This window comes from Andrena cerasifolii, chromosome 9, assembly GCF_050908995.1.
Source record: "Andrena cerasifolii isolate SP2316 chromosome 9, iyAndCera1_principal, whole genome shotgun sequence".
Classification (NCBI taxonomy): domain Eukaryota; kingdom Metazoa; phylum Arthropoda; class Insecta; order Hymenoptera; family Andrenidae; genus Andrena; species Andrena cerasifolii.
This window is the reverse complement of record NC_135126.1, coordinates 7834678-7851989: the sequence shown is the minus strand read 5'-3', so window position 1 is coordinate 7851989 and position 17312 is coordinate 7834678. Positions and strand designations below refer to the sequence as shown.

The 17312-nt window shown below is 49.8% G+C and overlaps 1 protein-coding gene across 7 annotated transcripts in view; it reads left to right on the top strand.

Moving 5' to 3' along the window:
* The window catches only part of LOC143373519 (putative receptor-type tyrosine-protein phosphatase mosPTP-1), a 352753-nt gene extending 335767 nt beyond the window's left edge, over positions 1-16986 (top strand). For 2 of the 7 annotated variants that reach the window (XM_076820867.1, XM_076820869.1), the window contains exons 7-21: positions 2271-2471; positions 3394-3674; positions 4176-4432; positions 5940-6235; positions 7799-8019; positions 8094-8219; positions 8329-8504; positions 8576-8867; positions 8959-9130; positions 9212-9336; positions 9447-9724; positions 9812-9947; positions 10256-10685; positions 10744-10815; positions 12075-16986. In XM_076820867.1, coding sequence (XP_076676982.1) covers positions 2271-2471; positions 3394-3674; positions 4176-4432; positions 5940-6235; positions 7799-8019; positions 8094-8219; positions 8329-8504; positions 8576-8867; positions 8959-9130; positions 9212-9336; positions 9447-9724; positions 9812-9947; positions 10256-10685; positions 10744-10805 — 3053 coding nt within the window. In that variant the 3' untranslated portion in view covers positions 10806-10815; positions 12075-16986. Of the gene's footprint in view, positions 1-2270; positions 2472-3393; positions 3675-4175; positions 4433-5939; positions 6236-7798; positions 8020-8093; positions 8220-8328; positions 8505-8575; positions 8868-8958; positions 9131-9211; positions 9337-9446; positions 9725-9811; positions 9948-10255; positions 10816-12074 lie in introns of all 7 variants that reach the window. The other 5 variants (XM_076820871.1, XM_076820868.1, XM_076820870.1 and 2 more) reach the window with 5 other exon arrangements.
* The last annotated feature ends 326 nt before the right edge of the window (positions 16987-17312 follow it).

Sequence of the window (17312 nt, the reverse complement as noted above, 5' to 3'; positions counted from 1 at the left end):
ACTCTGCAGATTAAGTCGAAAATGTCGAAATGACAGTTCATCCGCAAATGTCATTCGTTAACAGGTCATTAGCTTCTATTATCTACGGTGTTACAAATTAAATAGCGTTAGTAGTATATTAGAGGCTTCGGTATTCGAAATATGCAGCACTTCCTCTATACAAGAAAAGCTACACTCCTTTGAAGTGTAATACATCAAGCTCGGAATTACGATTGTACCTTTTGCTCTCTACCATACGGAAGCCGTAAATTCGGTGGTTAAATGGCAGCGAGGATTGAAAGAGAAACGCCTGAGCTCGCATATATCGCTGTCTCGTTGGATTCCGTGCATCCTTCAATGAGTATGACGAGAAACTGAATGACAGTCGAGACTCCTTGTTTTCACGCGTCGTCTTTTTTTCGCAAGGTCGTTGTGCCGGCGCTCGAAACATGTTTACTTTAACACTTGAATGACTTGACCCACTCCCCTATTTCTCCTCCACTTGCGGTACACCCGTGGTGACTCGTGGTCAGCGAAATAGGAGCTGGCGAAATCAGCCAGACGTTAGCGGAAACAAGCCTCGAGCGCCGGCCTCGAACAAAAAATGTGGGAAAGTAAACACGCGAGCACGCTTAGGATGTTAACGAGTATGTGTCTCTCACTTCTCGCACCTCTCACTCGCTTCCCGTTGATCCCATAGGCGAATTCACGGGGAGTTAAAGCAGCCTCATTGCCTCGATCAAACTACAGAGTCTACGACTTTAAGCTCTGCGTCATGGGGGTAGGAATATGGCTACCGTCTTGCGCCAACTGAACGCTGCACTATTTGCTTTCAAAGTATAGCAGATAAAGGTAGAATCGACGAGATTACCTAATTATTTCGCGTCGCAAAGCGTTATCGGCGAAGATTTTAACGCGTACAGTTGGAAACTCCACTGTGTCGCATGCTAGGGGTCGATCGATTCAACTAGCAAGCTTCCAGAACATCTAATTGATCCCGAAACCCTTTCCAGCCTCTTCTGCCATCGTCACAAATTAATTTCTACTATTGAATCACGATTTCACCCCCGACCCTCGCGCTCAAGCTTCGTTTCCGCGGACGTTATGCGATATCAAAGTGACGCGTTGTCGCAAGGGTACCAGCAAAGGGCGCTGCAGGATCAAACAAAATGAACTGTCTGCCCGTCCACCCCTCGTAGCTTATCACCCTCGCATGTCCACCCGACCGTTCGGATCTTTACCAGTGCTCAAACGCGCGGCAAACAGATGCACGAGCTCGAACGCTGGCGCACCTGGAGCCTAAAGTTTCATTCCCGTTCAAAGCATAGGAGTATTGCGTTACACAGGAGCGCGCCTAGGGTCTGGCATGCACTATCCAAGTCCGTTTGGCGCGCGGCCGGGTGTCGGTTTGCCTGGCAGCGTACCGTTTGAAATCGGAAACACGGTCCATCGGCGCTCGGTCCAGCGTTCCGATAAACAGACTTATCATAGCTTTATCGCAGCAGTTTCGAGTTCGACGATAACGGAAAGCCCAGCGCGAAGACCCTGAGCACCAGCTACGACGCCCCGTTGCCAAAACGGCAGGAAATTCAATCGCGAAGCCCCACAGGGGGATGATGGAACGTTTCGCGCGTGTCGCTTCGTATCTCCCCTCTGTGGATGCATAGTCGGCAAGGGACACGACGATCGACGCGGTGAGAGGTTGATGGGATCGATTTCTTTTCAATTATTCCCAGCGACTCGATTTTCCCAAAGGAAGCTGGCTCCGCTCGCCGAAGGGCGCGCGCAGTCCTCGGCGTTTGGCGGGAGGGGCGAAAGGGACGAAAAAGCGAGTAGCGGTGTCTATAGGAGTTGCTCGTCGTCGCGAGGGGTCTGAGAAGACACTCGAGGCGAAATTAATTATTCAGACATCGGCCGTCGCGGCCTCGCTCTCGTCTTTGTGCGCGGGAAATTGGAAAGCCGCCTTGGAAGGCGGATGATGAGCGGAAAAAAAAAAGAAGGAAAAGGGGGCGCGGCCGCGCCAAGTGCATCGACCGAAAAATAGTTTACGGAGAGACGGATATCGAGCCGTTCCGTCAGCGCTAAACACGGAAAATTGCCGTCTCGCGACACACCTCGCGTGGTGCCAGCCTCTTCTGTAACGAAGGCTCTCGAAAATGTGAAAATCAGCGCTAACCGAAAGCGCTGGCCAATAGTTTCGCCCTACAATTTCTCCCCGTGTATAGGATGTTGGTGCTCGATCCTCGAGTCGTTTATCAAACCGCTCAATTGCGATTTTCTTTTCTTTTCAGTGCCAACGAAACCTTTGAACCTCACGTCCCACGGCATCACCTCCGCCACCGTCGAACTGTCGTGGGCCGAACCTGACTGCGCCAATGGGATCATTGCCGGTTACCGTATCTATTACATGTACTCGAACTGCACCGACGTGCAGATGTACAGGACCGACGACTATGATGGGCCAGTCATCGAATTCGTATTGAAGGAACTGAGTGAGTAGCCTCGAGGAAAGTGGAGCAATTTCACGCGGGACGAGTACCCTCTCGCTCCGTTTTCTCCTTCATTCGCGACTGCCGGCGGTTTGGCTAAGATCAGCAAATCCTAATATCCATTTCGAGAATCGCCGCTCGGGTAAACGAACTAAAGACGTCAGCTCCGTTAGCTCGCCGATAAGCTTGCCACTCTTATCGACAGAATGGCAGTATTGCGTATGCACTCGAGCTCGATGACTGCGGATGAATCCACTGGCAGATAACTCGCTAGAGTCGAGCTTTCTGATTCCCACGTAGTCGCACCTTCTTATAATCGCAAATTTGTCACACGCAGCTCACTGCACCCCGTCAGTTTTGAGTTACCATTTTCATATTTTGGAATCTATTAACTTTTGAGCGATAATTGTAGATTCGTAATGCTCATACAATCGTGCTGTAATAGTTTTTTTTTCTAGAAATGTAAATTTTGATATGATAAAATTTGTAGTTCAAGATGAGCGAATTTCCACGCTTGTAGAAAAAAAGCGATATTTTTATCTTCTTTTCGCGATAAATCTCCTTCGGAAGCCATAAAGGCGCGACAGTTGAACTCGAAAATTGCTCTTGTGGTTAACTAAGCGGGAGACAGGGCTGTCGTTTCGTTTGGAATTGAAATCTGGGTATCGATTTGCGACCGACTCCCCGCGTAGTAGGTAAATTGCGATTAACTATCGCGAGTCGTTGATATGCAAGGAATTGGGCTGTGCTTACCACAGTTGAAGCTTAGACGAGTGCCTTTCTGGGAACCGTAGGCTAAGCCCAAAAGTCCAAAGGATCATCACAGGCCGACGTCGACTAAATTTCCCCGAGCGAACGGAGGGGAAAAAGTAGATACGGCACGTGGAATGCTCTCCGCGAGGATCAAACGACCTTTTCGTTCCAGAGCCGTATATCGAGTACAAGATATGGGTGAAGGCGTACACGTGGAAGAACGAGGGCGAGCCGTCGGACCACATCATCCGTCGCACGGACATCTCGGGACCGAGTGCGCCGTTGATCTTGAACGTCACTTGCCAGACCCACGACTCCGTCTACATCCAATGGGCCAGACCGAACCTCTTCTGGGGCTCGATCGACTACTACTTCATCAACTACAGGATCGAGAACGGGACGCGTTACGAGGAGATCGAAGTGATCGCCGAGAAGAATCATCTCGAGAGCGCCGTACGTTCCGCTTCCCTCCCCGGTGCTCCGTCGTTCTCCTCCGACGCTCCCGTTACGGTGGCTAAGCGTTGATCACCGCCGTCGTCGAGGCGTTCCTGCGACAGTCGTTTCCACTTTCTCGGTGTTTTCCTCGGGAACGGCCGAGTGCTCGTAGAGAGGAATCGACTGTCGGGATTACTAGACCGGAACTCGAGCCCGCAACCTTTCGTTCTCTCGGCAGATCGAGCTTCGCCGATCGTGGGCGGTTTCTTTCTCTCGAATTTAATAGCTAGACAGCCGCTGCCTACACCGTGCCGGCGGATAAAACGATTCCATATTCCAGCGAACGTCTCGGCAAGGCGGGGAGTTGCATTCGCGGCAACCGGTGATAAAAATTGGATGCAAATTATCGATGACTAAGCGCGCACCACCGCCGGTGTGAATCTACAGCCGCGTAGAGTCGGCTGATGATTCTTTGAAATTTCTAAATGACTCACGGCAGGAAATATCGTTGGTTCGCAGACGATCATACCCAACTTGACGATGAACACCGTGTACGAGATCGTGGTGCGCGGAGGCACGCGAAGCGCTATCGATAATCGGCTGATCATACACGGGGAAGGATCGATCCCGCGGAAGGTGCGCGTCACGCGCGATTGCGACAAGATCCCGCTGTTGCCGCCGCACAGCGCCAGGGAGTTCAGCAGCGGAGTGATCGCAGGGATGATCTGCGCCTGTCTGGCTGTCATGCTGATGATTACGTCCTTCGCCTTGTGGAAGTGAGGATCCCATCTGTCCGTTTTTCACCTTCGCTTGCTTCCTCCGTGGATCCTCTTCCCTTCATCCGCCCGGCCTTGTTCACAATTTCGCGCGATCCTGATAACGAATCTGTACACATAGTAATAATTCGAGGTGTGAACGATGATCGGTACCGAAATGATGATGGTCCCAAGACTGGATTAAGACGTTTAGGGACTCTGAGCTCTTAAAAGATTTGAGGCCTCCTTATGCAGGGTGATCGCTTAAACGCAATGATTCCTTAGACATTTCCGATAGTTGGACTGAAAAATGTTTCTATCAAAAGTTAGATTTTAAAATTCCCCACTGCTCCTGATGCCCCAAGCGCGTGCTTATTTTGCTAACTGGTTAATCCAGCACTGGATGCTTCCTAATTTCGCTAGATCTCAAAGCAGAGGTACCTAATAGAGCCTCCGCTCGTCTACTCATTCAGCTTCGAGGATCAAAGCTTCCTCTGCCACCGCACGGTAACAGACATTCGGTCGTCGTCGCGTCAATTACAAACGATCCACGTTACAGTCACGAACGAGGCATTAAAAGGCACTCGACCGGTGGATCATTCGCGATAAATCCTCTGGGAAGCCTGCGCGTCAACCGACGGCTATCTCGTTCTATCTTGTTTCGTGGTATTTAGACGGGCTGGCGGCCGCTAATGGGTCGAGGAAACAATACCGCGAACGGTAAACGTTCGTTCTGGGTGCTTCTTGGATCCTCTTTCCCTCCGTGCCTCCCCACGTCGCTGCCCGCGATCTTCCTCCTCCTCTATCGCTGGCTGACCCCTTATCGGCCGCGATAACGGCCAGCGGCGACGGTGAAGTAAGGCTTCCCAGTTGAGGAGCGGCGCTTCGTGAACGAGATCTACTTCGTCGTCGCTGCAAGTAGCCGCGAGTGCCGCGTCTATCCGCCCTGTCCTCCCTAATCCATCAGCGGAACGAAGATCCTGGAGGACGTCGATTCGACCGCGCGGCACCGTCCGACTGGCGAACGAAACGAATCGCGAAGAAAGATTTCTGTGTCACGGACGGTGACTCGGTGTCTTTGTTGGCGCGAGCGCGAAACGTTCCGCTCGATTCTTCGTAGCGACCATTCGGAAATACTCCGTGCATGTGATGGATAGTGGTAGAAGCTCGGCAACGCGATGAAGAAGTACCTCGAATTGTGAGTTGAGGGCGACGGTGTTTGTCATTGATTAGAAAATCGGAATTGCAAGGACACGCTCAGGTTTCGTTGCCACGCGATTGGTTTGCTCGCGGACTGTACGCACGGTAGACACGAGCACCCTGGAATTTGTTTATTGCGTTGCGTTCGCCGCGCCGCAGGCACCGGGACGGCGAGGCGGTGATAAGCACATTCGGTGACGAGCGCGTATAGTTTCTACTCTGTGATAAGCCTCTTCTCCCCCTCTCCCTTCCGGCCTCCCCTGTTGATTGCGTTGTCTCGTTCTTACGTTTACGTTCCTGGATGCACGCTTACGCTGACACTGATCAGGCCTTGCCTGAGGCCAATTTTCAGAAAGTGCTTCCACACCGCGTACTACTTCCTGGACTACCCGCCACGCAACGTGCCCTCGCTCCAGGAATGGGAGAACACCGAGCAGGACGGGGAACGGACGGCCGTCGCGATCCAGAAGTTCGTGCAGCACGTCACGAGTCTGCACACGGACGGCGACATCGGATTCAGCAAGGAGTACGAGTTCATTCAGTCAGAGACTGGCAAATTCACCGCGGAAAACTCTCAGTACGTCGAGAACAAAGCGAAGAACCGATACCTCAACATACTGGCATGTGAGTAGCCGCCGCGAGCCGGCTGACTAAACAACGCCGTTCCGCTGCTCCGCTCCGACTGTTAAAGCAGCTTCGCGGAAAGATGCGTGCCTCGACGGGTCCGCGTGCATGATTCCACGCAAGCCTCTGTTTCCCTTTGCGCCACGCAGGCGGGGGGGCTTTCTATTTTAGACGCCGCGGGCTTCCCTTTCATCCTCGCGATACATAAGTTTAATTTTACCCTGCCGACTCTCGCGGGTGCCTGGCGTTATCTTCCGTGCACTCGGGATTGCGACCGCCCGGATAAAAGGGATCGTGCTACAGTTTATTCCGTTGCATTGGGCTTCGGTTGTTTCGTCATCGACCGCTCGAGTCGATGGACGGTTCACCTTCGTCGCCGACGGAGACGCAAGCCCGGCACAATGGGACAATTGTAATCGCCGCGTATCGGAAGTCTGCAATCGTCGCAACGTCGGCCGACCTCCCGTGGAAACGGCCCTCCAATAGAGCTGAAATTGTGCTCGCGCTCGCTTTCTATCCCGAACGGAACGGCTTTCGTTTCATTCATAAATCTCACCGGCTCCGAGTGACCCCTGCCCCGTGTCTCGACGCCTCGTTAGACGTAAGTAGGTTCAGATGCACTCGCGGCTCCGTCAATTGGATCGATGGATCGGAATATAAAGTGAGTAGAGACGAAGGTGCGCGGGTTAAGAATTAGATCGCTGTTGCCTTCTGAATTACGTTGCTAATTGTAAGATATCTGGGCAGTAGAACGTGAGATCTCTGGGGCACTCGATCGAGATATGGGTACTTAGAAACCACTTTGGCACCAAGAAACTTAAGCTGCTTAGACTTTAAATACTTAGGTACCTGGAAACTCAGGCCTCTGGATATTTAGATACCCATGTGCTTAGATATTCGCGTACTCGGGTAACTAACTACCTACAAAGACACTCTATACAAATTCCTAAGCACTCGGGTATACGAATCAGTTCTAATTAAAGTTCGTTCACGCGGAAAATGCACTGTCCAAGTGTCAGCTAAAAACATTTCTCCGCGCACGCTACGTACGCAATGCAATTTATCAGCGAGCTCGCGCAGAAAGGCCAGAAAAGAAAATCCCCCGCGATCTTAAACCGATAAGGTATCGCGAGCCGTTCTGATAAGACGAATCTCTGGCTGACTTGAAATTCGCGATGCTGCGGGCACTCGGGTCTCGACCATTCGCGATGTTGCGGGATTAACGAGCGGCTCTCGCTCGCTTTTAATGTGAGTGACCGGCAGCGCCGGACAACGGGGTCACACATGCTCCGAGGCACTGCTCGTTAATGCTTGTCAGCGAAGAAATGAGAAGCAGGAGAAGGAAAGACGCGCGGTCACCTGGGCGGTGGAAATCTCTAACGCGGATCTATGGATTCCGACGATTTAACTGAATCCCCTAACACGGAAGTAGAGTAGTGACTTATGGGATCCCTGACCCAAGCATTTACGACCAATACAGAAGGAACTGAGTACCTAATTCCTTTCAAAAGAGAAGATGAATCTTGCAACTGAACATAACTGAACGCTTACCTTCGTTTACAGACGACCATACAAGGGTGCAGTTGCTATCGTGTGGCGGGGGTCCGCCTAAGAAGGGCCACGACTACGTAAACGCGAACTACATCGACGGCTGGCAGCGTACGCGCGCCTATATCGGAACGCAGGGTCCACTGCCTCCGACTTTCGATGGATTCTGGCGCATGGTGTGGGAGCAGAGAGTGTCGATCGTCGTGATGATCACCAATCTCGTCGAACGTGGACGCGTAAGTATCAGCAGCGGCTGGCTGCTAATCGAGAACAGGCGATCAACTTCAACCAACGGTCTTCTCATTTACAGAAGAAATGTGATATGTACTGGCCTAAGAAGGGATCCGAGACCTACGGTTGCATTCAGGTGACTCTGCTCAGGGAGGATGTCATGGCGACGTACACCATCCGAACCCTTCAAGTTCGTCATCTAAAGGTTGGTGTAGTTCTAGTGACCACTGAGACATCGAGGCAGTGAGGATCTTTAACGTCGATTTGAGAAAATTCGCGAGCGATACTAAGGGAAGATCTCCTCTGGATACAAGCAGGTAAAGAAGAGGAAGAATGGAGTCGACATGGGAGAGCGAATCGTTTGGCAGTACCACTACACTGGATGGCCAGATCATGGAGTCCCTGAGCACCCTTTGCCAGTCCTCAGCTTCATCCGGAAATCTTCCAATGCCAATCCACCGGATGCAGGACCAATAGTCGTCCATTGCAGGTTAATAAAGGCAACAGATGCCACAGGTGTAGGTCGAGACAGATTCACCGAGGTCGCGTTTCATCTTTCAGCGCTGGAGTCGGACGCACCGGCACCTACATCGTCATCGACGCCATGCTGAAACAGGCCAAATGCAAGAACGAGGTAAACGTGTTCGGCTTCCTGAAACACATCCGCACCCAGCGGAATTTATTGGTCCAGACCGAGGAGCAGTACGTGTTTATCCATCATGCTTTGCAAGAGGCTATCGAGAGTGGCGAGACCAACATCGACGCGAACAACCTGCTGGAATATGTTCAAGGCATGCTGAATCCTAACAATACTAACACCGATGCCTGGAACAATATTGAGGCACAGTACAAGGTACTATACAACATGGAGTCTGTGTTTAGAAGTAGATTACAGTTGGATGATGGGACGATGGGATTTAATTTATAAAATTGCCGCTTCACAGCTGGTGACTTCCTGGAAACCGAAAGAGTTCAACCTGGTGTCGGCGATCAAGCCCTGCAACCTCCACAAGAACCGAAACCAAGATGTCATCTCGATCGAGACTGCCCGCGTCCATTTAACGCCGAAGGCTGGCATTGATGGCACTGATTATATCAATGCCACGTGGATCGCTGGTGAGTGATGGTTTCCTGTCACTTTCGAAAGGCAATGGGATTAGAAAGCGCAGGAGAGAGATGCACTGCTTCTGGTTTCAGGCTTCCACCGCAACCGTGAGTTCATCACCACCCAGCACCCAATGGAGAATACGATCATGGAGTTCTGGCAGATGATGTGGGATTACAATGCCCAGACTGTGGTCATGCTAACCGAATGCGACGAAGTAAGTGAAGAGTGCGAGCTGCAGTGTCTTCTGAGTTCAGAGTTATAGGACTCCAGCTGAGAAGATTAGGAAGATGGGATTCTAAGTATCGATCGGTTCTCTGCTCTTAGGAATACCCTGAATTTTGGCCAACCGAGGGAAAGGACCTGGAGTCGGAGACCTTCCGCGTGCGATCCTGCGGAATCAAAGAAACCGCGAGCGGAATGGTGCTTCGCGAGGTCGCCGTCCGATCACTGCAGGACGATTACGAACTGAGTGCCAAAATCGTCCAAGGACCGCGAGCCCAACCTGGCTTCTGGCCACACAACGCTAACCCGCGACCCCTCGTTACTCTCATTCACGACTTGCACCGGGACTATCAGAATGGCCCCATCGTGGTGATGGACAGGTAATTTAAGCGTTCGATTTTAAGGGATATACAGGCATCGTTGAACGTTTTGCGACTAGACGCAACGTAAATGGTTGCTGGTTTCAGGTACGGCGGTGTGGAGGCTGCAGTTTTCATCCTCCTCACGACTTTGAACAAGCAAATGGATTTCGAGAAGGTTGCCGACATCTACATGTTCGCCAAACTGTTGTACATGAAGCGACCTGGAGTGTTTCGATCGAAGGTACGATACCATTTCTGTAGATGTGTAGGGTAGATGTACCGTTTGTGGTCATTGCACTGTTTTTGGCCATGTGCTTAATTATCTCATTTTTAAATTGCTCGCGGATCATTATTATGTGGAGAATTTCAGAAATATAAGTTTATATTTATGGCTTACACAGAAAAATATTATATTTTTTAAGAAGTGGCCAAAACTGGTACAATATCTTAAAGTGGCAAGAAATGGTGCATCCACCCTGACATTCATAAATATTATTATTACTAATTTCCAAGCGCGTACGTTTAAACGGTATCTCGCATCGTTCACAGGAGGATTACGTGCTGCTGTACCAATCCGTGGAAGCTATGCTATCGTCGAAAGGCCAAGACGAGCCGGATCTGTACTCCATGGCCAACGGCCACGTGTCCACCATGTCGGACACGGCGGAGGTGCCCACCTCGTCGATGCAGCACATGCAAATCGACTACTCCCCGAAGCCCATGGTCCGCGAGTACGCGACCGTGGAGGTGAACTCCATGTCCGACTATTCGATCCCGATTCGAGTGGACCACTCGATGGAGCCGTGCAGCAGCAGAAGCAGCGACAGCTGCCTGTCCACCCACGCGGGCAACGAGCAAGAGAAAAGCATCGTGATGACCCATCGGAACGTCAGCTACCACAATCACCCGGCCAGCGTCTCCGTGATCGTTGACGCGAACGGATACGTGACGAACGGCAGCATGCGCGTGCCACCCGAAGGTATGGAGACCAGCTGCAAGATGTTGCCTCAATGATGCCTGCCGATCTTCGGTTGCAGTGTCTCCTCGAGCCGGTCCGAGCCGCTGTAACCGATCGAGCTCCACACTGCCCGAAGTGTAATCCTGATTCTGTGAGTATCTCCGTTGCATTCGAGTCTCTCATCGTTGACAGAACCCGGATCGACGAAGTCTTAAGGGGAGGTTCCGGTTTAAAAGTGTTTTTTTTTTATTTCATCTTTCGAATGTTTAATCCTTTAGGAATACGTGTTTAAAAGGAATTGTTGAAATTCGTAAAATTCCCGAAGTTATAGGAATTTGAATAGCGGCAAATGCATGGGTAACAACCGGCCACTCGGCGCTCGCGTAAAACTTTAAACGCATTTTTATCGAAACAGTGTTATCAAAGTCGATGGGACCTGTATCACCAAAAGTTATTATCCGATTCGACTGAAACATTTTTTATTTTGAAGAATATACTTCTGGCTAGGGGGAAACCAGAAAAATCACAAAAAATTGAAAATTGATAATTTTGTAAGTCCTTGAAAGGACGAAAAATATAGGGAAAAAGTGTTTTCAAACTTCAAGTATCGTTATTTTCTAAAAAAAATGTAATTTTTGTAATTTTTCTGGTTTCCCCCTAGCCAGAAGTATATTCTTCAAAATAAAAAAGTTTCAGTCGAATCGGATAATTACTTTTGGAGAGACAGGTCCCACCGATTTGGATGAATTTTTTGACGTCTCGACTTTAACAACTACCCAGTGCCGTCTGCAATGATTAATTATAAAACAAAAAATATATTTCTATAACTTAAGACATCTTTAATACGATGTAAAAAGTCTCATTAAATTATATATAGTAGTTTTCCTTTAATTAATTCCTAAAGATCACCTATTTTTATGGGCTCTAGACCGGAACATCCCCTTAACCCACACCTTCATACACACCCAAGTAGACCAAGCGCCCTTATACATACGTTCTCAAAGTTTCACTGCACACCCAGGACTGTTCCAAGTGTACTACGTGGAAGAAATCTAGCGATATTGCGAAAGTACTAAAGCCGGAGACCAGAATAGCGGCACGGTAGAGTGTCGACGGTGAAGAGTCGACATACAAACTTGAACTTGCCTGAAAAAGCTCACTGTGTTTCTTCCACTCTGTATACACCCAATCTGACCACCCTATCAGTGACTCCACGAGACTCGCCCTGCACACACACGAGAGACAAACACTCCACCCTAAGTACGCGGATACAAGGAGTTCGAGGGCCTCCACCTGCAGGACACTAGCTCCCGGGAGATTTGTATTTAAACGCATGGTCGAGTGGTGGGACGCGGGCGGTTGCAAGAGTGTTTACAAACGTGCGTTTTTTTCTCTGTACCCCCTGTGCAGGCCGCAGCAGGCAAGGAGATCCAGATTGGACGCGTCTTCGCACAAACGGAAGGACGGCGACTCGGCTCTAAGATCAGCCCGGGAGAGAGAAGTAAAGGATTCCCCTCCCCGAGCACGTTTAAGTGTAAATATTAGCCAGCCGCGTTAGCTGTGTATACGTGCACGCGTACGCTCGCGGTGGGACGCGCGACGAGGGTACGAGTGCACATTTTAGGCAAACGGAGTGGGGGCCCCACTCGCGGTGCCGCCGGGTGCCAAAAAACCACTTGCTGTGGCGCGTCGCCCTTGGGTGCCCCCGTTTTACATTCTATCATCGCGTAAGTGTACACACCACGTTTCTGTATATACACGCGCAACACACACGTACACGAACGTATCACACACCCGCGCACGGCCATGCATGCATATATAAATGTACGTGTAGTACGTTCACGTAAGTCGGATCATTCGACCACTCCTTTACCAAAGAATCGCTTGTGTTCGCTCTCGGTTCGTTGTAAGTCCCTCTCTTTGGTTCTCATCGAAAGCCGAGGATCGATCTATCGAATTCGCAACTGTAGGGCGCTGCCCGTCGTCCGTGGGCATGGACAGTAGCTTGAATCGGAACTCCTCGAAGAGACAGGGCACATCCAGCTCGAAGTGGGCTTCGCCTCGATACTCGTGTACCCCTTTTGTCACTCATCTTTCCCTCCCGCCGTTGTTACTATGCGATGTCACAAGGAATTGAGGATCAAAAAAGAAAAAAAGACGGTCGAATCGGTCTCAACACGGCTTCGAGGGACGGAGAACGAAATCAGGGATGGACGCGCTTCGGAGCCGTGTAGACGTAATGCTTCAAAGTCGTAACTAACCGTAACGAATCGTAACCGAATGGCTATAAATTAACTCTGCGGGAAATACTAGCCGGTGTGAGCGTAACGCGTCTGCCTGTCCTTTACGGAAACAGCCGCGAGAAAGGCAGAGAGCATGAGTGAGAGTGAGTGAGACCTGATCGCCTACACTGCCCTTTTCCACAGCTCTAAATAATCAATAATATCGTAATCGTTTTAAATACATTGTAAGGTCTAATTAAGGGACCCATCGACGTCCTGGTCGCGCGCAACGCGGCCTCTCCGACGTTTCTCACCGGCGACGCGAATTTCGGCCCGTCGATCGACAGCATCGAGACCCGAGGAGAGCAAACGGCGACGACAATCTTAAGCGTTCGATAATTACTCGCCATCGGTCCAAGTGCTCAAGGGCAACGCTGTCCGGGATCGTACTGACCCAGCGGGACGTTTCATCATTGTGATAAATCGAACGGCAGGCAAGCTTGAAGGGGCGCGCTCGGTGTCGCGTCGATTTTTCTAGCCACGAGTTCCTTTGCCCGCGTGATCGTTTTCTATCGAGACCCATGAAGACTGTTCTCAATCTAGGATTCTTATATACATACATGTATAAGTATATACGTACGCTAAGTCACAAATTCGCGTGATAACGTAAACGAAAACTGCCTACGAACCTGCACCGCGACACTTTTGTCCCAGCCACCGTACCCCCTCCCACCCGTGTTTTCTACAGAATATCGTGATTCAATCGACTTTACTGCCACTTACAATCGTCGACGTCGAGAGAAAAAGCTATCCAAAAATGACAAAAAAAAAAAAATAATAATATATGTGTGTGCATGTACGTTAACAGTATCTGTGTCGATAAGGTGATTTTAACTTCGTGTCAGTTTTTAACTTCATATCGGTGTAAATCTCTTAAAGTAATCGCGCATCTTCCCGCGGTTTGATCGGTGCCGAGGTGTAAACGGCGAGACGCTGCGTGTCCTGTCACCGTGAAGGGTACCGCGTGTGCCCATACAGCGCACCCTCGCCGTGAGACCCGGGTCGATCGATATTTTGCTAGAGCCCTGCGAAATACCCGAGGGAAGACGGGCTTAGAGCTTAAGACCTAAGACGTACATAAGTATGGTTCGCGTGTCGAAAAGATAGAAGGCAAACACCCTGGAGAAATTCGTTGGTCGCGGTTTGATGGGGAACGCGTTACTTGGGGGGAAGATCGTATTTCTTGCTAACTTTTAGACACGTCGACGAAGCTAAGAAACATTGACAACTGGCGCTAGAGGGAGGAATAGGGTGGAAAGGGGTGAGACGATCGAAATGAAGCAACTAGAAGCCACGGAGTGTCTGGATGGTTACAGATCGTACGCCACGGATGAAATTTGATCCATCGATCTTTGACTTCCCTTCCTTTATATTCCAGCGAGCTCATCAACGAAACAGGATATCATCCTGCATACCGATTTCACCCCACCTCGGATAGATGTTGCCCCCGAAACCTACGTTCGCGTTTTCCATCGGCATAGTCACCAGTTCGATCCATTGTTTCGATGTACGAGTTGATGTCCGATTCGATAACCAAGCGAACGAAACCGCCTGGGACCGTCTCTGACGAGTTCCAGGCGAATCAGAGAAACCGAGCCGACGTCCAGGGTCGAGCGAAGCGTCCTCTAAGAGCGGTGGACGCGATCGACGATCATTCTCGACGCTTCCCGTCTCCGATCGCCGTCGGGCCTAGGCTCGCGGTGAAGAGGCGACGACGGCAGAATCGATCTGATCGCGGCCACTAAGCGAAGTCTCGCGGGATGCTGGAGAGCTCGAACTGGACAGAAACGAGACGAAGCTTCTCTTCTCGTAGCCACGAGAGAGAGGGGCGTCTCGAAAGTAGATAATTTCCGCTGAACCGATTAAAGCCAGCGAGTCCCTCCCTGCAATGAGATGTTTTCGTGTCGAACGTGTTTCTGTGTACCATAATATACAATTATCGTGCGTGTACTGTATCAGTTCCGCTGTAATTAGGGATAATTAGTCGCGACTCGATGACTCGCGCTAGAGGACGTGCAAAGACGTGTCACATTACACACACACACACCCCCAGATCCATACACAATACACACACCCTTCGCGCGCATCTACACCGTCACAAACGCCACGAAGAAACGACTACTGCGAGCGTCTAGGCTCTAGGATAATTCTAGTACACCGTGAACAGACTGTTGTTATTGCTTAAGGGAAAACGAAAGGTACGAAAAGAAACGAACGGATAGGGTCAGACGACGAAATGCGCATCGTATATATAAAGAAAGAAATGGAAAATTATATATATATATATATATATAAATATGAATATAAATATGAATATAAATATATAAATATATAAATATGAATATAAATGCAAATATAAATATATTATATTCAGATATTTATGATATGAACGGTCGGGGAGTAACTATACACTGCGAGAACTGTAATCCGCGTTTCGACAAAAGCCACGCGAGACATCGTGATCAGGCATGCATTCTGTACGCGCACATACTCGGTTAAGCTTGTGGGCGTTTGTGTGATAGTTTGGTGGACACCACCATTCCAGTAGTCCCTCCTTTCGCGTCGCTTTTTCGAGCGAAACTTTAATGAAACGTTAGATGACGGGGAGTAGAAGACGAGGGCGAGGAGGAACGGATAGAAAAAAGGAAAGACTTTTATCTGTTGCGTGCCCACGGTACCTCGTCGCGCATGAACGCGAGCTGTACTGTATTTTACCGTAAGGATACACCGTAAACTCTGAATGTACCTACACGAATATATGAGAATGGGAGTAGAGGGAAGAGTTAAAACATAGATGCGCTCGCGTATCGGAGGCTGGCTCTCGTCGCGCGAGGCCGGCCCTAAACGTATTGTTTATACATAATATAAATATTATACATAATTAACTCGAAAGGATAAAAAACGATAGGTGTGTATAGAATGATAATTTAGAGTCTAGTCAGCATAAGATAATCGTAATCGACGACGCACACGTTTTCTCTCGTTTCGTTCCTCTTTTTCTTTAAATTCACCACGTCAAAACGGAGGCACGGTCCTCGGTCGTTCATCTCGCTGTTTCTCTGTACTCGACGCGTTCGTGGTTTTCCACGAGCACGGAACGGATCGACTCGTGGCTGCGTTTACGGCGGTTCGATTGCGTGCGAACGGGGATGTGTGTGGTGATAACGCTCGGACTGGCTCTTGCGTCGTTTTCTCGCGATTGCCGGTCACTTTTGGAGAGTTAGCTCGAACAGCAGATGGGAACACCATAGCAAAATGGAGAAAACTGTAGGTAACTCTACAGAAGTGTCTAGGAATCGCTGCACAATTCCTTCGGTCCCATTTAACATTGCATTTGTCGAGGACCTTTAAACACTCTTTCGTTGCTCGTTCTGTATCCAATAGTTTGACGGCGAAGATCGCGAGGCAGAGCTTGCGATGAGATCTCTGGAGTTGTGCGATGAACGGTGCGTAAACGCAGCTACCGACAGTGCGACGGATAAATTCGATAATGTGAAGCAGCACGCGTATCGAAGGCCTATACGAATCGCTGGTCCGACGATCATTGAGATCGGGGACCATTCAAGGAGCCTCGAGATTCGATACGAAACGACGAAAGGAGAAAGGAAAAACATCGAACGCCTGATCGTACAGCCGACCAAAAAAGTCATTAGAGGATTAGTGGGACGAAATATCATCGGGGAATCGGTTAATAGCGTTAGCGGCGATAGAGTAAAATTTCCTCGGGGAACCTTGCACAACGCCGCGCCATTGTTAAGACTGTAAGAGAACAAACGAGCGAGTTAGAAGGACAAGCCCCCCTAAGAAAAGTAGAAAGAGACTAACGCGACGAAACGATGTTTTTTACGATTATTAAATCCTACGATGAATTAGTTTCGTTCACATGGTTTTCCGTGTCTGGCGTGTCGAGTGCAATCGAGCGCGACATTTAAGGGAAGGAAAACGCAAATATTCGCACAGGCCTACGATAAGAGAGAACTGTTTATATACGTATCCATGTTTTACGTGTACGCTAAAAAATAAACGCTAAAAAATTTCGACTCCGCCGTCGAGCTAAATCGAAACCAGCCGACCGCGTAGCGCTTTAGAAGACGACAGACCCTCGCGGTGAATATTATCGAGATGCTAATCCCCACCCCGAACCCCCGTGAACGGCGAAACCATCTGATTCCGATGCGTTTCGCTCCTTCAATTGGCCTAATCGACGGATCCTGCGGCGTCTCTGAATTATTACGGACTTGCACGCTAACTTTCCGTCGCAATGGACACTGCCGGATGTCACGCGCGAAGAGAACGCACTGGAAGACAGAAGAGAATGCGAATGGAAAAAGGTCGTTCATCATTCTCGAAGATCTACGCACGCCAC